Source organism: Ambystoma mexicanum, chromosome 2p (assembly GCF_040938575.1).
Source record: "Ambystoma mexicanum isolate Mex_15411 chromosome 2p, UKY_AmexF1_1, whole genome shotgun sequence".
Lineage (NCBI taxonomy): Eukaryota > Metazoa > Chordata > Amphibia > Caudata > Ambystomatidae > Ambystoma > Ambystoma mexicanum.
In genome coordinates this window covers 1,053,879,081-1,053,905,589 of record NC_090923.1, presented here as the reverse complement: position 1 = coordinate 1,053,905,589, position 26,509 = coordinate 1,053,879,081, and the positions used below count along the sequence as shown (strand labels likewise).

At 51.6% G+C, this 26,509-nt stretch overlaps 1 protein-coding gene across 1 annotated transcript in view; it reads right to left on the bottom strand.

The window, feature by feature from the left end:
* LOC138567097 (solute carrier family 22 member 20-like) overlaps positions 1-26,509 on the bottom strand; it is a 357,233-nt gene that overhangs the window by 303,492 nt on the left and 27,232 nt on the right. The window contains exon 2 of the mRNA XM_069644967.1: positions 21,675-21,778. Coding sequence (XP_069501068.1) covers positions 21,675-21,751 — 77 coding nt within the window. The 5' untranslated portion in view covers positions 21,752-21,778. The remainder of the gene's footprint in view (positions 1-21,674; positions 21,779-26,509) is intronic.

Sequence of the window (26,509 nt, the reverse complement as noted above, 5' to 3'; positions counted from 1 at the left end):
GGCCCTACGTTGAGCAGGCGTAGTCTTACAGCCTGCAGTCACCAACATTTCGCGGCTATGTGCCGACACAGGCCGCAAGTGCATCAAGTTCGGCGTCATTGAAGCTAGGCTTCCTTGACGTGCCGGAGTGTGTAGCCGTGTCTGGGGTCTCAGCCTGTAGTGCAAGAGCACCTTTCTTCTTCCTCTTGTAAGGTAGTGCGGATCCTGAGTGGCTTACACCACTCTGGTCAGTAGGGGCAGAAGCGCAGGTGGACTGGGTACTAGAAGCCTGTAAAGGCACAATGACCATAGGTCTTGGTGCAGGCATTGGCTGCAGGGTGATGTCAGCAGGGCCAACATCGGTGTGATGGACCTGGACCGACACTGTCCCGGCTGGGAGACTCGGAGCTGGGGTGGATTGAGCTGCAGCTGCCCCTGCAGCCTCCCCACCCTGCCTACTTGGTGCAACTTTCACCGGCACACGTGGATTAGACTTGCTGACCTGGAAGTCAGCCTGGGAGTCATCCTGTGCCAGTTCAGGTGACAAAATGGGCCGGTCCAACAAGGGCTGAGCTGGGATGGTGTCAGCTAAGTTTCCCACAACCATTGGGGGGGGCATAGGTGTCCCCGATTGGTCCTCCACACATGGGGCTATAGGGGCACCCTGCAAATCCTGGCCACGTCCCCTACCGCGCCCACCACACCCACTTTTTGGAGGTCGGCTACCTTTGCCTCCCTTACTGCTTGGTCGCCTCCCAACCATGGCACTGATGTTGTTGTGCGTATGGGAGTTGCAGTAAACAATTGTCCTGGGCAATTGGAGTGAAAGGGGTAGGGTACTAGATTGAATTTGTACCCTAGTGCTCTAGCCAGGCTGGATGTGACCCCTGGGGAAAGATGACTGGTCACGCAATGCACAGGCACCCCAAAAGCAAAAGTACACGTGCACGCAACCCCTGGTAGACCACGTGCGTGGAAAAATAAACCCGCACTACGCTGTGGCACCCAGAAACACAAAAATAAGCGTACGCGTGTTACACGCAGCCTGGGGTACGCGACACACGGGGCAACCATAGTAGGAAAATACGTGCGCGACTCACAGTCTGCCTTGAAAAAGAACATGAAAAAGACGCACGTGTGCGCATTGGCAACACCCCCGCCAAAAGAAGAAAAGAACGCAGTCTGAGGAAACAAGGAGTACGAACTGGAAACGTTGTGAAGTAATCGCGTGTGAACTGACAAGAAGTACAAGAAACACCCGCTCGCTCTCCACAAAAAGCACGTACAAGAAAATAGCGTGCTACTCGTAGCTTTTAAGCCAGCCCACACGTGCAACGTCACTTACGCGCTTACGCGCTAAGGCCCTTTCCTCCAATAGCACGGGTGACGTGTAGTTTTCTCACGTGCTGAATTACAATGCACCCGTGTTGTGGGGAACGCCCGCGCGCGTAACGTCATTTACACACTTACACGTTAAGGGCCTTTTCTCGGATTTCACACTGCCGTGCACTTTTTTCATGTGCCAAATCACGCCGTATCAAGCTGGCCACGCGAAAACACACAGAAGACCACACTCCTGCCCAAAAGGCTATTTTCCTGCCCCCAAGAGCTCCAAGCATGCTCCCACCAGCCATCTGCTGCTGGCTGCCTGCTGCCCACGTGCCCTGCTATTTGGTGCCTGCACGTCAGCCAACTGCAGGAGTCCAGTTGCTGTGTCCACCCCTGCTGGAACAGAAGACTCCCGACTAGGATACCATTGCTCCACAGCCCAGCCCCCGGACCCAGTTGCCCACCCACGCCTGCCTCGGGGGTCGCCATGTCGGGGCAAACACCATCTGAGACTACTGGCAACCCCCAGCCAGAGAGCCAGAGGGCCACCAGCTTCAGTGAGAAGGAAGTTGGTGCCCTGGTGGAGCATGTCCTGAGGCATTATGATGCCCTCTTCGGAACATCACGTGCCAACAAGGAAGGACGGGAGAGGATCTGGGAGGACGCAGTGGTTGCCATCAACGCGGAGGGAGTGGCAACCCGTGACATCAAGCCCGTCCAGAAGCGCTCGGAGGACTTCAGGTCCAGGACCCTCTACAAGGCCCGGCGCCTCGCGGAGGGGGGCCTGGTCAGCATGAGCAACATCCAGATGAGGGTCCTGGAACGCGTAGGCCCAGCGCTCCACGCCCAGATCCTTCGGAGGCAGACCCGTCTGGAGTTGAGCGGTAAGTGGCCAAGCATTGCTGTGTGAGACAGGGCATGTTGCAGTGTGCTGGTAGTCTGATACTTGCCTGTATGGGTGACATAGGCCATGTATGGATGTGTGTGTGCAGGGATATCATGGTCATGCATGTGAGAGCAGTAATGTGTGAACCACATGGATGGTGCATGTGTTCCAATGCAGCAAGGGGAGCTGTATGCGGAATGCACACATGAATGCATGCCAGTCTCTGTTCTTGGACATGGAGGGGGGGGGTGAGGGATGGGTGCTGCTCTCATGTACATGTATGGTGCACATGTGTGTGTGTCTGAGAAGTGTGTGTGTGACTTTGAAACGCCATGGATGCATGACACATGTCCGTGATGATGTGTAGATTCACTCATGCAGTGCGGTCACCGTTGTATCCACTGTGTCTATCCACTGTGTCTATGGTGTACAAGCCATGATGCATGACCCTCCGGTGATATGTGTGCATGGGATCAGTGTGAGCCATGATGCATGTGAGTTTGAAGGCAACATTTTGGTTAAAATAGGCCCTTGTACATGGATGCTGATGTTGATTGCAGGCGCTGTGTCTGTTTCTGCATGTGTGTTGCGTGCATTCACCCATGTATTGTGGAGGGACAGGATGGAAGTGACATTTGACAGAGCCACTCATGTGTTATTGCTTCCTGTCTAGGGGAATATTGTACTGTACTCTGATGCTTGTGTTCTATGTCTCCCTCTACGCAGCGTCAAGTGAAGAAGATGGCAGAGACGGTACTGTGGAGCCAAGCGGCGGGGATGCATCCACCGGGCGGTGACGCAAGGCCCAGCTACCCTCCCAGGAATTACCATCATCCGGGAGCGAGGGGCCTGGTGCCGCGTCTGCCACTACGGCTATAGCAGAAGGGCCGGGTGAGGCCCCACAGGGGCTTGCAATGGCGGAAGACGGTGTGGAGACATCCAGGTTGGTGGTCTCCACAGAGGAGGAGGAGCCCGCTACTGAGCCACACATGGGGCCTGGTGGGGGTAGTACCACTGGTGCAAGTGGTGCAGCCCAGGGCCAGGGTCAGGAGGCAGCACAGGTCTCCGCGGAGGGGCCTGTGCATGTCGCTGTCCTTGACCCTGTGACTTCACCACCATGCACCAGCAGGGATGCCCCATCCCAGGCCCGTCCGCAGGTAGGGGGGAGTGCCACGTCATCTGCCTCTCCACTACCTGCGGACGAGGGGTCCCATGACCGTATGGCCTCCTTCCTGGTTGGTGTCGTGTTGCGCACGCGTGACATTTGTGATGATGTGCGTGCTTCCTGGGCGGAGCACGCACACCATCATGAACAGCAGCGTCGCGACGTGGCACTGTGGGGAGGGGCCCTGGTCGGTGGGTTCCTACATGTGTCGCGCACTCTGGCGAACCTCTCCTCCTCTGTGGAGACTATGCGCCAGTCGTTCTCCCTGCCGTCTTCCAGCCCAGATTCCACCAGGGCCCCCTGTGGACCTGGCCTGACCAACACAGCCAGCTTGGTGGAGATCCCATCCCTGCCACAGTCGGGAGTCCGAGGTCCAGCAGGGGTGGACACCCCAACAACTGGAGACCAGCAGATGGAGGATGTGCAGGCATCATCGGACAGGGCACATGGACAGCAGCAGCAGCAGGCTCTAGGTGGGAGCAATGATGGCTCGGGGCCATCAACATCAGAGGGGCAGGCATCGGCCAGAGGGCAGGAGGACCCTGGAATGGGTGTGTCTTCCGTGTGGCTGCAGTTGGACCAGCGTATAGATGCGGAGCGGCGGCGGGTGGAAGAGGCGCGGCTCACCATGGTCAGGGTGGAGTTCTCAATGCGTCGGGCGTTGAGGCGGGCAGAGTGCCTCGAGGCAACTCGCAGGGAGTTGGAACAGGCCATGAGTGCATCCCTGCGAGACCTCGGGGCCAGGGCAGAGTCCCGCCTCCGGGACATCGACATGGAGTTCAATGATGCCCTGGCCCGGGACATCAAAGAGTGAGCCGCAGGACTTGCCCGCCGCCATTGTATATAGTTAGATAGTGTTAGGTTTCCTTTCTGTTATTATTTATTTTGGGGAGCTTGGACAATGCCCCATGTTTTTGTATATAGTTCTTCATTAGGTAGGGTTTTTTCTAGTTTTCAGCTGAAAGGTTGGGCTCATGGACCTTGGATTTGTACTTTGTAAATAGTTCAACACTTGGTTTCACTTTTTATTTAGAATTTTTTTTCCCATGGATCAATGGTTTTGTCTTGGTTTATCACTTTGGATTTGTTTTGCTGGACAGTCACTTTGGACCATGCGCATTTGGATTGATTTTGATTCTGCGTTCACTCATTTTCTTTTTATATTTTGGACATGCAGCTTTTTCTTCATCATTTCCATTCTTGTGTGTTTCATTTCATTCCCTTGCTTTTGTTTTTAATACATTTTCATTTCCTACTTCAATGTGTGGTATTTTCTCATTGGTTACATGCATGTCAGGATGTGTGTTTTCTCAATCTCATGCACGCATTGGGCCTCATCACGAGTTTGGCGATAACCCTTAAATCTGGTGGTCGCGCTATTACAGCCGGATTTAAGGGTCCGCCAAATCAGGGCTTCGGCGGATTTCTCCCCAGCTCTGAGCTGGGGGGAAATCCGCTGAAAATTCGCGCTATTACCGCGAAGATCGCAAAAATTCCCGATTGAGCCCAATGGGGAATGGGGCATTCCCGAATGGGCTCAGTGGGGAATGAGGAATTCCATTACCGCCAAACCCGTGATCCCGCGCTAATAGCGCCGGGGGGTTTGGCGGTAGGGCTAATACCCCCAGCGGTAATACTACCGGCGTTACCGCCCAACTTGTAATGAGGCCCATTGTGTGGGTGTAACAGAACTGTGTTGATGTGCATACTTGCCATTTGTGATGTGTCATGTGATAGGGATTACATTGTGGGGTGGATGTAATACCTGGTTGTGTGTTTGGACTGGGGTGGCGTGGGGTGTGATGTGGGTGGCCATAAGGCCCATGATTGAGGATCGTAATGACGTGGGGGCGGGGGGACATGAGTCGGGCCCTGCTGGCAGGTGACCCTCACTGATGGGGGGTGGGGGTGCTGGGGGACCTGAGTCGGGCCCTGACCCTCACTGATGGGGGTGGAGGTGCTGAGGGACATGAGTCAGCCCTGCTGGCAGGTGAACCTCATTGATGGGGGTTGGGGGTGCTGGGGGACCTGAGTCGGGCCCTGACCCTCACTGATGGGGGGTGGGGGTGCTGGGGGACCTGAGTCGGGCCCTGCTGGCAGGTGACCCTCACTGATGGGGGGTGGGGGTGCTGGGGGACATGAGTCGGGCCCTGCTGGCAGGGGACCCTCACTGATGTGGGTGGGGGTGCTGGGGGATCTGAGTCAGGCCCTGACCCTCACTGATGGGGGTGGGGGTGCTGGGGGACATGAGTAGGGCCCTGACCCTCACTGATGGGGGTGGGGGTGCTGGGGGACCTGAGTCGGGCCCTGACCCTCACTGATGGGGGATGGGGGTGCTGGGGGACCTGAGTCGGGCCCTGCTGGCAGGTGAACCTCACTGATGGGGGGTAGGGGTGCTGGGGGACCTGAGGCGGGCCCTGACCCTCACTGATGGGGGGTGGGGGGGCTGGGGGACATGAGTCGGGCCCTGACCCGCCCTGACCCTCACTGATGGGGGTGGGGGTGCTGGGGGAGATGAGTCGGGCCCTGACCCTCACTGATGGGGGGTGGAGGTGCTGGGGGACCTGAGTCGGGCCCTTCTGGCAGGTGACCCTCACTGATGGGGGGTGGGGGTGCTGGGGGACATGAGTTGGGCCCTGCTGGCAGGTGACCCTCACTGATGAGGGGTAGGGGTGCTGTGGGACCTGAGTCAGGCCCTGACCCTCACTGATGGGGAGTGGGGGTACTGGGGGACCTGAGTCGGGCCCTGCTGGCAGGTGACCCTCACTGATGGGGGGTAGGGGTGCTGGGGGACCTGAGTCGGGCCCTGACCCTCACTGATGGGGGGTGGGGGTGCTGGGGGACATGAGTCGGGCCCTGACCCTCAATGATGGGGGTGGGGGTGCTGGGGGACCTGAGTCGGGCCCTGACCCTCACTGATGGGGGGTGGGGGTGCTGGGGGACCTGAGTCGGGCCCTGCTGGCAGGTGACCCTCACTGATGGGGGGTGGTGGTGCTAGGGGACCTGAGTCGGGCCCTGCTGGCAGGTGACCCTCACTGATGGGGGGTGGGGGTGCTGGGGGACCTGAGTCGGGCCCTGCTGGCAGGTGACCCTCACTGATGGGGGGTGGGGGTGCTGGGGGACCTGAGTCGGGCCCTGACCCTCACTGATGGGGTGTGGGGGGGCTGGGGGACATGAGTCGGGCCCTGACCCTCACTGATGGGGAGTGGGAGTGCTGGGGGACCTGAGTCGGGCCCTGCTGGCAGGTGACCCTCACTGATGGGGGGTGGGGGTGCTGGGGGACATGAGTCAGGCCCTGCTGGCAGGTGACCCTCACTGATGGGGTTGGGGGTGCTGGGGGACATGAGTCGAGCCCTGACCCTCACTGATGGGGGTTGGGGTGCTGGGGGACCTGATTCGGGCCCTGCTGGCAGGTGGCCCTCACTGATGGGGGGTGGGGGAGCTGGAGGACGTGAGTCGGGCCCTGCTGGCAGGTGACCCTCACTGATGGGGGGTGGGGATGCTGGGGGACATGAGTTGGTGATCACTAGTGCAAGGTGACATGTGGGCTGGCTGGGGGGCATGCCCATGGTGGATGGGCTGCCTGCAGGACATGACCAGGGGTGCAGGGTAGTGCCCTGTGGTGTGGGCTGCCTGCAGGGGCCATGGAGGGGGTAGAGGGCACACCTGGGAGGACTCACACTGCCAATTCATGTCTGAAACGTCCCACGCACCCCAGTAATACACGTACCCCGCTCGCACAGGGACAATTGCGTGTGAAACTTCCCGCGCACCCCAGTAATACACGTACCCCGCTCGCACAGGGCCAATCGCGTGTGAAACTTCCCGCGTACCCCCGAAATCCACGTACCCCGCTCGCACAGGGACAATCGCGTGTGAAACTTCCCGCGTACCCCCGAAATCCACGTACCCCGCTCGCACAGGCCCAATCGCGTGTGAAACTTCCCGCGCACCCCAGTAATACACGTACCCCGCTCGCACAGGGCCAATCGCGTGTGAAACTTCTCACGTACCCCTGAAATCCACGTACCCCGCTCGCACAGGGCCAATCGCGTGTGAAACTTCCCGCGCACCCCAGTAATCCACGTACCCCACTCGCACAGGGCCAATCGCGTGTGAAACGTCCCACGCACCCCAGTAATACACGTACCCCGCTCGCACAGGACAATCGCGTGTGAAACTTCTCGCGCACCCCCGAAATCCACGTACCCCGCTCGCACAGGGCCAATCGCGTGTGAAACTTCCCACGCACCTCAGTAATCCACGTACCCTGCTCGCACAGGGCCAATCGCGTGTGAAACTTCCCGCACACCCCAGTAATACACATACCCCCCTCGCACAGGGCCAATCGCGTGTGAAACTTCCCGCACACCCCAGTAATACACATACCCGACTCGCACAGGGCCAATCGCGTGTGAAACTTCCCGTGCACCCCAGTAATACACGTACCCCGCTCGCACAGGGCCAATCGCGTGTGAAACTTCCCGCGTACCCCCGAAATCCACGTACCCCACTCGCACAGGGCCAATCGCGTGTGAAACTTCCCGCGTACCCCCGAAATCCACGTACCCCACTCGACAGGGCCAATCGCGTGTGAAACTTCCCACGCACCCCAGTGATACACGTACCCCGCTCGCACAGGGCCAATCGCGTGTGAAACTTCCCGCGCACCTCAGTAATGCACGTACCCCGCTCGCACAGGCCCAATCGTGTGTGAAACTCCACGCGCAGGGGTGTACGTGTATTCGTAGGGGTGCGCGGGGAGTTTTGCAGGCGTTTTTGTGGTTGGGGGCCTGTATGCTGGTCCACTGACCTGTGCGCCGTGTACGGGATTTGTGCTCTATGCATGGCGCACGGGGAGGGGTTGGGGCGTAACTGGTGCTGCTGCAGGGTCTCTGCGCCACTCTGTGCCACGGCTGGTAATGGATGTTAAAATCCATGAATACACTGTGCGCGGAAATGGATTTTGGCGCACGTGGCTGGCGCAGACTGTTGCGCGCGCACACTGTGCGCCAGCCGCGTGCGCCACTTGTGCGCTGAATTCTATGAATTACCCGCTCAATCGTACCATTAGAATCACCCTCCTGCATTCTGAGGATCATATTTCACAGCTTTCTCCTTGCCATTTTATATGTGTATGCAAGTCTGCATGTAAAGCTAACGAGGGCAGCTTATGTATATTTTGGACATCTGCCTCTCTCCCCAATGGACAAGCTCTTGTTTTAAGAGCTATTTTGAGTCAACTTAATGTGCCAAATTTAGTTGTATACCAACCCCTATCCAAATGGGCAGTGCCTTACAACCCCACATACCACAAGTATTGTTCTTTACCAGGAGATGCTGCAATCGCACTTACAATGACATTCACTTTATGATTAACAGAAAATTCCAGCTGTCCTTTTAAAAAAATAAGTAAACAGTCTTACAATGCCCGACACCTTAAAACTGAACACCCACAATTCAGCTCATAAGGTGCTACCAGGTTTACCTGGATGGAGACCTGCTATTTGGCACATGAATTATTTTACAACCCCTCCAGGAAATGACAGTTAGAACCACTCCAGATTTTGCTGCCAAAAGAAATCATGGAACAGACCTTTACCTTATATATCTCCAGGCACTTGTCCAATCTGAATGCCCCAAGCTTTAAATAAAAATGTATTTCTTAAATGCTTAATGTGATACCCTTTCAGCTGTCTTCTTAAAATGAATTACGCAAGCACTGTTATTTGTGAAGGGTCGGCTCAAATAAAATTAAGACTACCTCCTCATATCTACATTCATTTAAAAACTAACTACAAGGTTTCACCCTTTTCCCAAACACCATCATTTTTGTTTTTATGATATTTAATTCCAAACTAGTCATTTGTGTATAGCAGGCCCTGTTGATGACCTGCCGGGGTTAAGTCCAAAATAGCTGTGTCATCGACATAAAGAAGCATCCTATAAAAAGTACCCTTCAGAAAGGGTAGATTAACTTTCCTAAGAGACGTACCAGAGCCAAAGTCTGAAAGGAATAAATTCCTGCCAACTGACATCCCTGCTTTTCACCTTTATTGGTGGGGAAACACAATGTATAATTCCCTGGTCTTGTATTTCGGACAGACGCTGAGATGTCTGTTTTTTTTTTTTTAAATATATTTTTATTTTATCTCAACAAAACAACATTACAACGAAACATAAATAAAACACTTCAAACAACAAAACCAAACGAACAAAAAGTAAGGCACTGCAATCCCCATCCCTCCCCCCTATGAGCCTGTAGAGTGTTCGCCATCAGTGTCCGTTCCGTGCGGTGGGGCCTCATCGCTCTCAAGTCCAGCCGAGGCCAATCGCGCACCAAACAGCTCAGCTAACAACAACTTCCATGCCGTGAGAGAGCCTGTTTCTACCCCATCCCCTGCCATACTGCCATCTTGCCACGCTGTCGTTTCGGCATCCGCCCATTTTTGGAGATCCCGCCACAAGACCTCCACTCGCGGCTTGTGACATTTCTTCCACTCCATGGCTATCCTACGTTTGGCAAGCACATAGGCCAGATCTTTAAGTTTATCAACATGTCGAAGCTTACGCGCCCTGGGATACCCTCCCAGCAGACAAGCCCAGGCCGAATCCACCTTAAGTGTGATACCCCTCCCTGCCAGCCTCTGCGCCACTTCACCCCAGTAAGTTGCAATCACTGGGCACGCCCAGAACATATGTATCATGTCCGCATTCTCTTCGTTACACTTGGGGCACGCTTGGCGCCCACTACCTGGGAATTTGGAAATTCTAAGGGGGGGTCATATATGCCCTGTGCGTAATATAGAGCTGTATCTGCTTAAACCTGGCGTTCCTCGATACCTTTTTGTGGTACCCCAGGGCACGCTCCCACATCCCATCCGACATCGGGGCCCCCATCTCCGCTTCCCACTCCAGTCTCAGGTGCCCTAAATCCTTCCCGACCTTTGTCATCAACATCTCGTACAACCTAGAGACCTCGTGTCCGCCCTCTGATGCGTCATACATCGTCTCCAGCGTGGCATCCGGTTCATCGGCCAAAGTAGATTCGGGCCATGTGCTCCGGACCTCGCGGACCACCCTGTGATATGTTACATATTGACCCCTGTGTAGTCCCGACCCTGCCTCCAGTTCATCGAACTCCATCAGGGTCCCATCCTGCCAGATGTCGCCCATTGTAATCAATCCCACTGACTCCCAATACGTCCGGATAATAGTTCTCAGCTGCCCGTCCTCCTTTGCCAGGGCGATCAGAGGGAACTGCGGCATGCACGGCGAGGGGTCACCCATCATCCGACAGGCACGCCGCCATATGTTCCTGCCAAGGGCCAGCATCTTAGGACGCTCTCTCATCCATGAGCCAGTCACCCAAATCACCTCCCGAAAATAGAAGGGGGAACAGTCTCTCCCTAGCAGCCTATGTTCGGGGGTCTCTTCATCTGAAAGCCACCTGGCCACATATTGCAGTTGCACCGCGATATAATAGGCCTCAAAGTTCGGCAGCTTCATGCCACCTTTCTCGTAAGAATTCTGCAATTTCCATAATGCGACCCTGTTGCGCGTGCCGTGCCACAGGAAATTCCTACACACACTATGTAACCTAGCGAAAAACTTCCTAGGTATCATATACGGGATGTTATTAAAGTAATGCAGGAGCCTGGGAAACACCACCATTTTAAGCATAGCTCCGCGACCCATCATTGCTAAAGGCAATCTTTCCCAGAACCTCATGCACCTCTCAATCTTTCCCACAGCTAGTTCAGTGTTATACTTGTGTTCTTCCTCGGTCGTGTGATACACGTCAATGCCCAAGTACCGGAAGGAGCTTGTCGCCCACAGAATCCGCAGCACCAGCAACCTCTCCGCCGGTATCCCCACATAACTGCCCAGCGGGAATAATACGGATTTCTGAGGGTTAACCGCTATGCCGGACAACCAGGCGTACCTCTCCAGTACCTCCAAGATATACTGCAAATTCTCTTCCGGATATTTCAAGTACAACAGCATATCGTCTGCATACAGGGATATAAGATGGCACTCTCCTCCCACCTCTATGCCCACCAGATCATACTGCTGCCGGAGGTAAACTGCTAAGGGTTCGAGGGCCAGTATGTACAACATTGGGGACCAAGGACATCCCTGCCTGGTACCTCTGCCTAACTGCCATCTGTCTGACACTACTGCACCCGTACGGACCCTAGCCAGAGGCGCACTATATAATAGCTCGGCCCACCTCATGTAGCATGGTCCCAGTCCGAACTGCCCCATAGCCGCCAGCAGCCATGGCCATCGGACGCTTTAACCGCGTCCAGCGCCACTATTGCCATTTCGCTGTCCTCACTGCCCCCCCATTCCACCACCCTGTGAAGGCGCCTGTGATTGTGAGTGATATTCCTGTTCGGGACATAGCCCGTCTGGTCAGGATGGATCAGCTTGCCTATTACCCTCCGCATTCTGGCCGCCAGGACCGCTGTCAGGATCTTGCTGTCCTGGTTCAGCATCGACAGGGGCCGGTAGGAGCCACAATCATGCCCCGGTTTATTGGGTTTGGGGAGCTGTACTATAATCACCTCCCTGAGTGATTCCGGCAGCCGCCCCACCTCGAACGCTTCATTAAACATCTCCAGCATGGGCGGGAGCACCTCCTCCCCATACGCTTTATAAAATTCACTGGGGAACCCATCTGCACCTGGGGCCTTACAAGTGGGCAGCTGCCGCACAATCTCCTGCAGCTCCTCCAGAGTGATCGGAGCATCCATCTCCTCTCGCTCTTCGTCACTTATCTTGGGCAGGCCTATATCTTCAAGTACTACCTCTATCTCCTCCCGGCTTCCCCCTTCTCGGTCCTCATATAATGCTTGATAATATTCTGCGAATGCTACATTCACCCCTTCCTGGGTGTCCTGTTCCACTCCCTCTTCAGTGATGACTGATCGGATCGGGGATCTTGGGGTCTCGCTCCTATACAGCCAAGCAAGAAGCCTGCCCGTCTTGTCTCCCCCGGCATGCAACCTCTCAATGTACTTCCTGTAATTCAGATTACAAAGCCTGTCCCAATGTTCTGCGCACCTCTGTTGCAGATTAATGACCTCCTCCATGTCCATCCCCCCTCCCCCAGCTCTCTCTCCAACTCATTCTCGGCTCTACGCAGATCTGCCAGGACTCCTCCCATTAATCCTTGGGATTTAGCCATGGCAACCCCCCTCATTACAACCTTAAAGGCCTCCCAAAAAGTACCAGCCGACTTGACGCTGCCTGTGTTCGCTTGAAAATAAGCAACAATCTCCTCTCTCACTTCCTCTCTGAAGACTGGATCCCTGAGCGCTTCCGCCCTAAGGCGCCATGTTGGAATACGCGCACGTGGGGGACAAAGCTGCCAACGCATGACCAGGGGCGAGTGGTCCGAAAGGACTCTCGCCCTGTAGTCTATCTGGTCACACTCCGCGACAACGTCCGGAGTGGCGAAAAAGTAATCCAGCCTTGTGTGTAACTGGTGCGGGGCCGAGTAATGTGAATATTGCCTCACGCCAGGGTGTCTCGTCCTCCACACGTCTGCCAGGCCCAGGTCTACCAGCAGCGCCTGCAGTACCCTAGCCGCCGGGCTGGGCCTGTCCACCCTGTCATCTGACCTGTCCTCCTTGGGGTCCAGTACACAATTAAAATCCCCTCCCCAAATCACAGGACCCCCCATCCCCTCTCCCAGTCTAGTGGTCAGTGTCCTGAAGTATGTCGCCGTGTCACGGTTGGGGGCATAGGTATTTATGACGCACACTACTTTATTTTCCACAAGCCCCCTTACCATGACCAGCCTCCCATCAGACTCCACAACCTCCCCAAGTAGCTTAAACGGGACGTGTGGTGCAACCCAAATCAGCACACCTCTAGCGTAGGCAGAATATGTAGATCCAACTACAGTCCCTCTCCACTTTCTCCACACCAGTTCCAGTTTATCCCGCGTCAGATGTGTCTCCTGTAACAAGGCGATATCTATCTTTTGTCTTTTTAAGTACAACATGACCTTATTACGCTTAAGGTAGCTGTTAAGCCCTCTAACGTTCCACGTTAGTATCCTAAGGTCCCCCATGATGCATCAGTAGCTCCCATCCCTCTCCCAGGTCCACTCGCCTCCCCCCTACCGCAAGGGCCCCCATCCCCAGTTTCTCTCCCAGGCTCATATAAAAACTGACCCACCCCACCCCCCTAACCCAACCAACTGCCCAGCTCCATCCCTGGATCTCAGGCATCCCTGTGTTCGGTTCTCTCTGGAACCCAAGTAGAGAACCCGACAGGGTGTCACCCCACACACCGTGACTAACCTAAACTCAAACTGGGGTACAAAGAACAGTCCCCGGAGGCTCCCCTCCCACACTACCGTATCCGCACACATGGACCATGTTTCGAAGTCCTGACGCATACACTACCATAACAAAGTCCCACCGACTATATTCCAGTCCCAATATTCATCGCCCAACCGGGCCCGCAGCGTCACTTATCTCTTCCCGTTCCATCCGCCATCCGCTCATCTGGCTCTTGAGGACAATTTTGTGCATCGAGCCATTCCATGGCCTCCTCCGGAGTGTCAAAAAACAGTGTCTTAGTCTTAAAGAATATCTTCAATCTGGCCGGGTAAAGCAACATATACTTATACCCCGCTGCTCGCAATCGCCTCTTGACCGCCCCAAAGTTCATGCGACTGCGCTGCACTTGCAGGGTGTAGTCGGGGTAAGCAGTGATGGTCGCCTCTCCTCGCTGTATGGTACCCCCCTTACGAAAGTGCTCAAGGATCCTTTCCCGGTCGCGATAGTTAAGGATCTTGGCGATCACAGGCCTGGGTGGGTTCCCCGGCGGTGGTCTTCTGTTCAAGGCCCTATGCGCCCTCTCCACCGCAAACCCCTGCGACAGGGCTCCCCCAGTGATCTCCTGCAGCAGCAAGTTCTCGATAAACTCTGTGGGGTTCTGGCCTTCAGCCCCCTCCGGCAGGCCCACGATGCGAACGTTATTTCTCCGAGCTCGTCCTTCCGCCTCTTCGGCCCTGCTTTCCAAGTTACCCACCGCTGCACCAGGGCGTGGATATCGCTCTTATATGCAATGCAGTCCGCCACGGTAGGGCCCATCTCCTTTTCTAGAGTGTCCGTGCGCTCAGCAAGGGCTCGCACATCCTGCCTCAGGAGGTTCACGTCCTCCTGCACCGCACCGACCTGTAGTTCCAACGCAGTTTTCAATTCGACCACAGCAAGTTGGAGCTTGGTCTCCCACGTCGCCTTCAGGTCCGCGATCGCAGCGAGGACCTCTTGGTTCGCACCCCCGGCGGCCATCTCCTTGGTCTGAGCTTTATCCCTGCTCCTGGCACCTTCCAGGCTGGGCGACGTCTTGGCGTATTCGTCGAGCGTAGGCTGCTTATTCTTCGCCCTCAGAGGTTTGCTCGACATATCTCCAGTCGGGAGCGTCCTTCTGGCCACGCTCCGGTCCAGGCCCGGGAGGCACCGTGCCCATACACCACGACTCAGTTGAGAGTCCCAGCTCGCCCCACAGCCTCAGGCACCGCTGTTGTACGGCGCACCCCCAGATGGGCCAGGTCGCGCTGCCCCCTTCGTTCCGCTGAGAGGGCGCACGTATGCTGTGATCCCAATCCACCGCTCCTTTGTCCCCTCGTCAAGCGGCAGCCATTTTGTCGTCAATCGTGATCTCGCCACCAGTGCTTCATTCGGCTCTTAAGTACACGTGCGCACCACGAACCCGTGTAAAAATGTGTCCTTGCGTGCAGCCGGACTTCATGTTCACAGTCTTCCCACTTTCTGCCAAATCACAGTGGTCCTTGCGCGGTATCAGTCGGATTATGTACGGATCAGCGGGAGCTCCCGTACAGGCACGTCCTTTCACATGGCTTCCAAGCCACGCCCCCGCTGAGATGTCTGTTTATCACAAATGGATAAGATTTAAAAAACCATCACGGACCCCAATAACATGTAAATTATGCCACAATATATTTCTACCATTCAAATACAATGCTTTCTCCAAATCTGGAGAATGGAAAAAATGTCAATGGAAAGTACATTCGCGGGCAAACGCTTCAGGCTAGCCGGTGATGGACAATGCGACAGTCCAGGATTTTCAGCCAAGTACTGCACCTACCACTTTCAGGACATGGAAAGTAAGAAAATTGTGAGTTCGGTGGTCGTGCAGGTGTCACAAAGTACATCCTCAGTGGCCATGGAGAAAGTTGGCTTTGTAGCATCATTGCAAGAACTACAATCGCGGGGAATGGTGATCGACCTGATAGCCACGGACAGACACGTTTCAATTGCCAAGACAATGGGCCTCATTACGACCCTGGCGGTAAGGGGTTAACGCCAGCGTTAGCTGCGCCGACCCCTTACCGCCAATTACGAGGTCCCTTAGCGCCATGGGGCTTTTAACACCTGCTTTTAGCAGGTGTTAAAATCCATGGCGCTAAGGGACCATGGAGTTAATTACGCCACCGTAATTTACGGTGGCGTAATTAACGCCTTCCCCACTCCCATTATGCCCTATGGGGCAAAAATGGGAATGGGGAAGGGTAAATGGGGATTGGGGACTTACCGCCCCGCCAAGGTCGGAATGGGGCGGTAAGTCCGCCAACCACCATGGCGTAAACGTAGTTTACGCCATGGTGGTAAAGTCACGGCCCAGGCGGTAACTTACCGCCTGGGTCGTAATGAGGCCCAATGAGAGAACAGTACAAAAATATAAATCACCAATTTGACGTTTGGCATCTTGAAAATCAATCAATAAAAAATTGTCGGCTGCAGGAAAAAAAAAAGATATGCAAGGTATTTCACAGTGGTCCAAGTCAATCAGCAACCATCTTTGGTGGAGCTCAAAAACATGTGAAGGGTCGTTGGAAATTCTACTGGAAAAATGGCGGTCAGTAATGTTGCACTGTAGCAACGTACATCGATGGTCGACAAATGAGCATTTCCACAAATGTGAACATGGCCATTTGTCCACAGAGGAGGCACGGAAGAAGAAGTGGTTGATTCCTTCATCACCCACTCACAAGGCCATTGAAAAGATTGTATTTGATAAAACTATAACAAGAGATTTGAGGGGACTCACGGAATTCTGCCACACAGGAGATTTGGAGGTGTTCCACAATATGTGCCTAAAGTACAGGCCCAAAAGATTGCATTTTGGCATGGAAGGCATGATAAATCGGACTCTTCTAGCGGTCTTGGCACATAACCATAATGTTGGCCGTCAACAAAGTAGGACGACCGGAACTTTAGGGACGCTTCGCTACAATAAGGCCTTCACTAAAAGAAGTAAACAATGGGTGATCAAACCAGTGTTTGAGGATATGCAATATGAGTTTATTGAGAGACTTATCGTAGATGTCCTCGATAGGCACATACATGGAGTGGTGAACGAACCTATGCAGGGGACAACTGCATTGCCACCCAACATTGCCTCTGTTCCATGTCCACCTAAAGCAGAGCTCATTGAGAAATACACATCACGGTTTAAATGAATGTAATTCGATTGTCTGTTCTCTCGAGTCTCCTCATGTTGCAGGCCCATTGCAATTAAACCAAACAGTAATATAAATCATTTTTACAAAAATTATAGAATGTTTCCGTATTACAAACACATGGCCGACCCATAGGGACAATAAAAAAAAAGGCACGCAGACAAGATGCCCTTACACTAACTGGAGCTAACTAGAAATGTGTGCTCGCTCAAAGTGAAGGTCAGCTGCTTTGATGTTTTGCTCGGGTGGCGGAACGGCCCACGACCCAATATAAGGTTCTATTGTGATTTGACCTTGACAGGCCGGGACCATCCTGAAAGACTAAGAAAAGATAATGAATAAAATTTCAGAAACGAAACGATGAGCCACGTTCATTAGAAGAAGTAACGTCGGCAAAGAAGGAGTGGTGTTTCGGGTCTGCCCTACACAGAGACACAATGGAAAATGCAAATATAATGTAAGTAACTTTTGATGAGTTTATACCGCAATTTCATTACTATACAGTGGCTTTAAAGACGGGTTCAGTTGTACTTGTTCGTTCTATGTGGCATAGTGTTTTCTACCGCGCACTATCTGGAGGAGAAACATCTGCTTTTACTGAAGCACCTCAAAACCTTCCTCTTTGCTTCTGCTTTCTCTCTCCCTATCCCCTGCTACAACTGGTCCACTGTCTGCGACCTCGGTCCTGGGCCCCTCCACTCTCCACCTGCACTGCCTCCCTGTCAACCCCTGCACTGGGGGACTGTCTCAGTATCCTACAGCCCCCCCTTCCCAGCACTTGTTCTGCACTTACCTTGCACTTGCCACCAGCTGGCCCTATTTATTTATTATTTTATGCTACTTACCTTGTACTCCACTCCCCCCCCCTCCATGCCTCGCCACGCCTTTAAACACTTGTGTACACCCAGTAGCGCTGTCCTCGCTATGAAATGAATAATTTTAATAAGGATCTGATGGTGAGACTAATTTCATTTTTTATGTTTTAGGTACATCATTCACTACTGTCTGTGTCACGAGTACCAGACACCGGCGGACGGCTTCTACAGCCGCCAGTTGCTTCTCCGCGTGAACAACGTTACCACCCTGACCATTTTATGGGACGATCGCCAAGTACAAGTATGCCCTTACGCGGTACTAACGGTTAGATGCAACATACCTACCGTTGTGGTGGCCTAGTGCCTCGTTGTTGGAACAGCCATGCGATTATCAGTGCGACAGAAGAGCTTATTTTTATCGTAAACCAACACCCTGTGTACTGCACACGAACATCGCTTCCCTCAAGACGAACTAATTTGGATCGAGAGCAAAGAAAAATGCAAATCGCTGAATATTCTCTAAACATTTGATGTCCAATAAACGTACTTTGCCAAATGTACAATCTTGCCGTTTGCTTTTAAACCACGGTTTCACATTCCGAATTGTGGTGCTGTATTGTGAGATGCTCTAAGACCCTGTGTACAGCAAAGGACCATCGCGTTCCTCAATACGAACTTTTTGGAACATGAGCAAATAAAAATGCAAATCGCTGAATATTCTCTAAACATTTGATGTCAAATAAATGTACTTTACCACATTTACAATCTTGCGGTTTGATTTCAAAGTACAGTTTCATATTCCGAATTGTGGTGCGCTGTATTGTGAGCTGATCTGTGTTGATTTCCGGGGTCTGTGTGGAGTCGCGTAGAAGACGCCTGGGCGCGTTTGCCTACGCAGCTCAGTCACGTCACGGATAGAGGCGGGGAATATGAATGTTTTGATAAAGTCTGTTTCAGGGGCGGGGGATTTGATTTAGTGCCGCAAAGGCAGGTGAGCCAGGTCGATGCGGCGGAATGATAGGATTATCACAAAATGGAGGCTGATTTCGAGTGCGATAATGGGCGAAAAGTCGGGTAAGGTCCATAGGAAAGTTTCCTACGATCTACCGATTTATGCTTACAAACACATGGCCGACCCGTAGGGACAATAAAAAAAAAGTCCCGGAACTATCCTTTAACCTTACCGTATGTCTCCATGATGGTACTCAGAGTGAAGCAGTGGTCCAATGTATTAAGCTCTCCCCTGAAACCCGCTTGGAAGGGCTTTAAGATATTGTTACCTTGAGCTCTCTCCTTCAGTGTGAGCAACAAACATTTGGAGAATATCTTGCTGACAATGTCCAGTAAAGAATTTGGCCTATAACCATGGGGGGCTGGTGGTCCAAGGACTACTTGTCCAAGGAGATGGCACAATGCCTGTCTCTACACTTGCATTAAACATGTTGTTGTCCTTTGAAAAAGCTCCCGTTGTTTCTCAATACATTTGTATTGTCATTTAGCAATTGTTACATTCCCTTTTGATAATATAAATCTGATCAGCCATGTACAACCCACTCATTAAATCATTGTTCAATTTTCTTTTTGATAGTCTGCATTCTGCATCATACCATGGGGCATCCCTTTCTATGATGACATGGACCTCCTAAACTTGCGGACGCTGTTTGCCAATAGCTCTATCCCAAACGCTTCAACCAAAAACTTAAACTGACACTTTCCTTTGTGGCCTCTGTACTGTTTAAACAGTTTTAAGAGAATATCTTAATTTTTAGGAATTAGTCATTCGTGCTAACACCTCATTGTCGAGCTGAGGCATCGCCAACCAGACCCTCTAGCTGTTGGCCATTTTCTTTGTGATGCCTACCCCTTGATATTGGAAAATGAACTCAAGAGGATAGTAATCACTCTCTGTTCAATCAGAAATGCAAACATTAATAACATTACTGAAGAAAACACAGTCCACAATACAGTAATCAATGACTGAGGAACAGTATTACTGGTCTTGTATGCTTAGGAATGCACCATTTTCCACTAAAGATCCCGGAAAATCCCGGGACAGAATACCAAAGTACACCCCTGAAAATCAGTGCTCCATTTGCAACCAATTTTACTGTCCAAATGTTTGCACTACATTTCTAATATTTTGCCGGAGAACTTAAAGCCCCATGTGATGTTTATTTAATTTTACTATGTGTTTGAACAACTTGGCTGGTTATATCTGTTTAAAAATGTGCTACTGGCCACTCGAAGTCCTCATCATTTCCTGTAAACAACCACTTAATGTCAAATGAAGATAAAGGCCTTGCAAATTTCCTTTACTCTAAATGCACGTGGTCTTGATACATATTAAGTACTGCAAATTAAAATGCTCTATTAGCAGTTTTAAGTTTATTACATTTCTAATTTGTGTTGCAATCATTTTTCTGCCAACTGAGCGGCAATCATTTTCGACGACAAATTGAAGTTGTGCACCATTTCATTTGATATGCACATTTTGCTCATTTCGCACAAAAGGTTGCGGACCCTTGGTCTAAAAAGTAATATTCATCAATTTAAACGTAAGGGGATGTGTGCAAACTGCTGGCTTGAAAAGAAGGACATAGGTCAAATAAAATTTGGACCATAAGATAGGCTGTATGGATAAGGGTAAAACACGGCATTGTAAAATAGTTAACATGTAATGGCACCTCCTGTGCATCCCTTTCGTTCGGTCGTCTTCTGAAACAGATCTGTCGTCAAAAGCAGCCCAAAACTAGCCCAACTGACTGTGAAAAGATTGCCTAAAATATCCCAGCGTGAAATCACCCTGCAGCTGGGAAATGGCAAGCCAGCGCCCCTCCCCCCCGACTTGCTTCTTATACAGCTGCTGGATGGAGGAATGTATTAGGGAACTCATTGGGAAGTCCAGCGGAGGAGTTTGAGAAAAGAGATTTTAGTTATTTGGCAGTTTCATGCCATGGCATTTCATTGCCCGTTTCTATGCCAACCTGATATGCTCATTTCAGAACCCCCATTCTCTCGTTTGCTCTTCTGTAACAATGGTTTTGGCACATTTGGGGCATAAGTGCCACACAAATTCTCAAAAACCCAAAAATACAAACTGAAGATTTTAAGCTAAGGTAAAACAGATGGCCCACTTGGAAACTTACTTAAATATCCCTAGTTGGCTGTCAATGACACCAATCTGCTTCTATAGCCTAGCACCTGGTACCACCATCAAACAGAACAAATGGGACAATTCATTACTCCATGTGGGAAAAACCAAGCAGTGCCCTCCACATTCCTATGCCAGCATAGTGAGTAAAGTGATACCTAAACTAAACTCTTTAGTCCAAACCACGTTTTGGGAAGAGGAAGGGACCCGTTAAGTTTGTGTCTGCAGAGACAGAGAACCGCTAAAGGCCAACCTCATTATGCTGACGGTTAAACATAAAGCAAGCCGAGCACGGCTTTTTTAGCAGGTGAAGGTGGAACCATTTAACAATTTGTTGGGCAATTTCCCGAGTGGCATTTGCCCGGCATCTGCGATAAACAAAAATAGACACCAGTAAAAAAAAGTGTCCCACAAACCTACATCACTTTTACTTACTTTTTGCTTAGATATTGCGTGTAGTATCTGGGGATGCATACTACATGACATCTGTGTCAATTAGTGCATTCGAATGCACTCTGAGTCAAAATAACATTGGCCAAAAGTACCAGTGCATAGCAAATTATTTTATCAAACTAGCCACTAATGTCCCACAAAATTGGCAGACTTGAACATTCTAGTCCAGCCCTTTGGGCATTGCCCAGGTCGAGCCTTTAACTCCCAATAGGGATAGTCAGTCTAAGGAGCCAATAACGTGTTACGTACCCCAGGGGGTAAATCGGCACACTTACTAATATGGGGGCCGAATAATAAAGCAGGCAGGTGTATAGTGTGTACAGTAATGGGAGGTAGGAAAATGTCCGAATCGTTGAGTGGGTAGAAGACAGGAAAAGAACATGGGGCACCTGTCAGCCAGACGTCCAAACACAACAGCGCCGATAAGCACCCCAGCCATGAACACCGACTGTGCCATGTCCCGCATGCCCTTCAGGTCGCACACCAAGTCCCACTGCAAGAGAGAGAGTGAAAGAGAGGCGTCAGAGGTGGATATGTTACTGCTAGTTCTTTGGCAATATGATGAATCATGGCAGTGCGCAGATACTTCACACATGTTCGTAAATATTACCAGGGGAGCACCGGAGACCCAAAGTGAAAGCCAAGGCAGGCAGAAACACAACACGGTTGTGTTGACATGCCGCAGTGTTTCTGCCTACAGCTGATTTCTCATTTGGGGCTCTTGGGCTCCCCACGGGGCGCCCGAGAGCCCCAAATGGGAAATGCTAAATGCTGCGTTGTTTCTGCCTGAATCTGCTTTCCCATTTGGGGCTCTCCGAGCCGGAGGAGCCTGAGAAACTTGGAAAGAAAAACCGCAGCGTTTTCCAACACAATAACGTTGTATTTATGTTTGCGGTCGCTTCAAAAGCGACCGCAAACATAAATATGTTTTTAAAGCTGCGATTTTATTTCTAAGTTTTCCGGGCTCCTCCAGCCCGGAAAACTTAGAAAAAAAACCCAGCTAGTGCTTATTTTTTTAAAAAAATAAATAGCACTTACCGAGATTCAGCTGCAGCTTTCCTGCTCTGGTCTCCGGTCCCCGTCCTCCGCGTACAGCACTAATGAAGGGAAAGCCACCCGGCAGTAGCTTTTGTTTACTAAAGCTGGCTGGCTTTTCCTTCATTAGTGCCGCAAAAGCCAGCACAGGAGGGCATCCATTTCCCAAAATGGATGCGCCCATGTGCTTGCTTTTGTGAATTTTGAGCTTGAATAGCTCAAAATTTTACATAGGAAGTTTTAAAAAAGAGAATGCTAGTATTTTTTTTTTATGTTGCCTATCTATTTTTTAAATACAATTTTTTACTAGACCATGCCTTTAACACCCTCAAAAACCTCGCAATAGCCCCCCCCACTCCCCACACACAGCGCTTTAATGCCAAATCAACCTTGGATTTGGCTGCCCCCCACCTCCAACACACACATACAATCTGCCATCCGAAAAAAACCCGTCACGGCAAATGTAGGCAAAATATCTTGTTTCTATAGAAGAGGGACATTAGAACGTGTGCATGGAATGTTTGAATGGAATGCGGGTCAGTGGTTGAGTGAGTGTTCTCTGAGTGTCAATTGGATGGGAGCTGGCTGGTGTGTGGATGGGCCAGTGTCTGTGCTGTGCATCTTAATCTGCAAGTGACTACTGAGCTGGAATAAATACACCTGAGTCACCTACCTGTAGAGTCCAGAGTGGGTCTTCTTGACATGAACCGGGTAACATCACACTGCTATTATATGCCCCCATACTCGCACCATTTTGTAGCTGCTAGCATTGATGCCCAGTTAATACCACTACGGCAGTGTGTGGAAAAAGCCTTTCCCGTGCCTACGCAAAAGCCCAAACTGTTGGCATTGCCAATGCTTGTTAGGAATATGTTGCAACAAAGAGAACCTTTTTACTATCCACAAGCTTTAACTGTTGCCTTTGTCAGTGTTATACTATTGTCTAATAAACCATGATTGAGGCCTGTTCTTTTTTCATAGCTCCCGTGCATACCGAATGAATACTATGGACTCCCAATGATGGCACCAATTCACAATGAGATTAAATTATGGGTCTTGAATCATTCATTTCCGTTAAGTGGCAGAGCCCGGATTTTAGGCCAATGTGTAATTGAGGCATTTTATCACATAACTGCCCATCTATAATTGGTTCAGTGGTGTGTTAATGCTATGATTACTTAGCAGTAATCTTCATTACTCCTAGTCCTACTCTTCCTCATCACAGTACCTACATATTTGAGGCCCCGCCTCTGACCCAGGAATCCTTCTTCACTTTCTTTTCTTTTGATGTATAATGCCCCTCCTTACCCTCATGCCCCAGTTCACAATAATCAAACTGGAACAAGGGACCCTCCCTGTCGGGAGGGAGTGGAGGGTCATCAGTACTGTGATGAGGAAGAGTGGGACTAGGAGTAATGATGATTACCAGTAAGTAGTCATAGCATTACCTCTACGTCCCTCTTCCTTGTCCCAGTACTTACCTTTGAGGTATACCAAAGCATCGCCAATGGGGAGAGGTCCCAAAGAAACAGAGAGACAGAAGTGCTGCAACACAAAACATCACTGCAATTCCCCAGAGAATCACATGCCAACAGACAAACCCCAAACCCAAAGGAGCCATCCCAGGAGCGAGAAACATGCCTGGTCCACCCAGGTAGCAGCCTTACAAAACAACTGCAGCGACACCCCTGGGAAGGAAACCGCCACCTCCCTCGCGGAACGACCCTGGACATGTACAGGCAAAGGCAAACCAGCAGAGACAGAAGCCACTGAGAGGAAAGTCCAGATCCAAAGGCTGATAGACACTACAAGGCCTTCCACCAGCACCAGCAGTGCCAAACATAACAAGCAGGCTACCAGAATGACATGACAACATCAGGGGCCTGGGGATCCTGGAAACCAGATGAAGCAGAACCTGGGACGAGCAAAAACGGGACACCACCTTCAGCAAAATCATGGGGTCACAGCACAAAACAATGAAATCAGGGAGCACCTGCCGAAAGGGAGGGTGACACAACAAATCCTTCAAATCCTCAGGATGCCGGGCAGACGTGAGAGCAACAAGGAAGGCCGTCTTGAAAGCAAGATGCCGGATGTCGACAACCGCAAGGGGTCCAAAAGGCGGATCCAGAAGGAAACCGCAATCCGAGAGGAAGAACCCACAGAGGATGACCCACAGAGACACAGGGACAAGATGCAGCCAGACCCCTAATGAATGAATCAACCTTCAGACGTGCCAGAAGACCCTGCATCGGGCACATCCATGGCACAGAACTCTCCAGAGAAACCCAAGCAGGGAGCGCCAGAGGGACCGGCCACTCTAGTAGTAGTAACTGTCTTTCCCGCCCATTGTTCTACTGGGGGAATGGGTAGCAGCGTTGCATGGGTGACATACAGCATAGCAGGGTCATCCCCCACTGTGCCCCCCTCATCCCATCAGGATCCACAGCATGGATGCAATGGTTACCATTCCACTCACAATAACCACAGAAACAATAGCATATTTTTTGGGAAACAGAAAGATCACATTTTATTGGAGCAAACAAATCGGGGTGGTCGCAGCAACATAAGCAAGCAATGTCCTTAGCAACTTCTAAGGTAGCCCAATGGTTTCCCGGGCTTGCAACAAGATTGTCCACGGTTGACACGTGTCACTTCCGGTTTGCATGCAAAGTAGCGGACGTCTGCCTCTCGTTATCAACTGGCAGGCAGTACAGATCGGGGACCACTGTATTCAGTTGACGAGGAGTCTCAACTGTTCCTAAGGGAGTGCCCGTCCTCTGAATTTGGCTGAAGTGTGGCCATTCCGGAACCGCTCATGACCGAAACCGCAGCGTTAAAAGCTCCTCCCCGGCTAGGACCGCCCTGTAATTCTGCCACGCTTTTGGGGTGGCTCCCCCAATGCCCCTGTAAATCATACTCCCCAAGGAACCTATCTGCAACCAGCCCTTCTCACCACCACCTGAATTGCTGTGAGGAAGACACTGTTCCCTTCTCGTATAAATGCTCCCCACTGGCCTCAAAATGGAACAGGAGTGAATTCAAACAACAATGCCCAATAAATCCAAGGCCATCCACTTTAGTACATTTCTCTATGCTCCTGTTCAATCTCCTTCTAGATTTTTCCAACCCTGCGAGGGAGGAGGCTCCATGCCACTGATGCCTAGGCGTTCTTTTAGACCAAAATATGTCTGTGCCAGGTAACTCTTGTGCCTTGATCCACAGTGCCACCTATATCTGAGCCAACAAGCGACCCCTCACCAATTCGGGGAGGTCATTCCAGCCTAAGTGTACGACCATAAATCGGGTGAACTGGCCTCCATTGCAGGTGCCAGCACACGGCGGGACACAAGGAATGCCACCTCATACCAGATGTGCCCAACCAGGCCACCTTTGTTTTGCAAAATCCTAAATTGGGACCTTTACTCCATTGCTGTGTTTTCTTCTCAACCCAAACTATAAATGAATGCCCCATAATCCATACCAAGTCATCGCAGCCCTGCTGGTACCCGGTGTGAGCGATTGCTCCCTAAAGTACCAGAGTGCCTTGCCCATGACACCAGCTGCCACCACTCACGCAGGAACTGCGCCCCCTTCTCCCTGGCTGCAGGATGGACTTTCCGAAACTTGCTCCTTTGAAAACGAGACAAGAGCGTCAGCAGCAATATTAACAACACCCTGTACATGGCAAGCCCTGAACTCAATATTCCTGTCCAAGCATATCTCCACCAATGTCCTCTAGAGGCTCAGCACATTGGGCAAGATGCTGATTGTAAGTGTATGGCCTGAACCACTGCCTTATTGCATGACCAAAAACGCACCTTTTGTTCCCCAATTCTATTGGCCATAACATGAGGGCTACCACGATAGGTAAGAGCTCTAGTGCCATGATATTCTTGGTGCTACCCTTCTTGTGCCACTGGGTCAACCACATCTGCGCACACCATTCCTGCCCCAGGATGACACCAAAACCTTCATTCCCTGATGCGTCTGAATAAATCTGTAGCTCCCCACTTGTTTCCTACTGGGTTCTCCATAACTGCACCCCATTAAACCCTTGCAGGAATGACAGCCACATTCTCAAGTCCTCTTTCAAGCCTGAGCCAAGTGGGATATGGTGGTCTTTCTGTGTAACCCCTGCTGTTGCCCTTGCCAACTGGGATATGGTGTTGTTTCTGCGTAACCTACA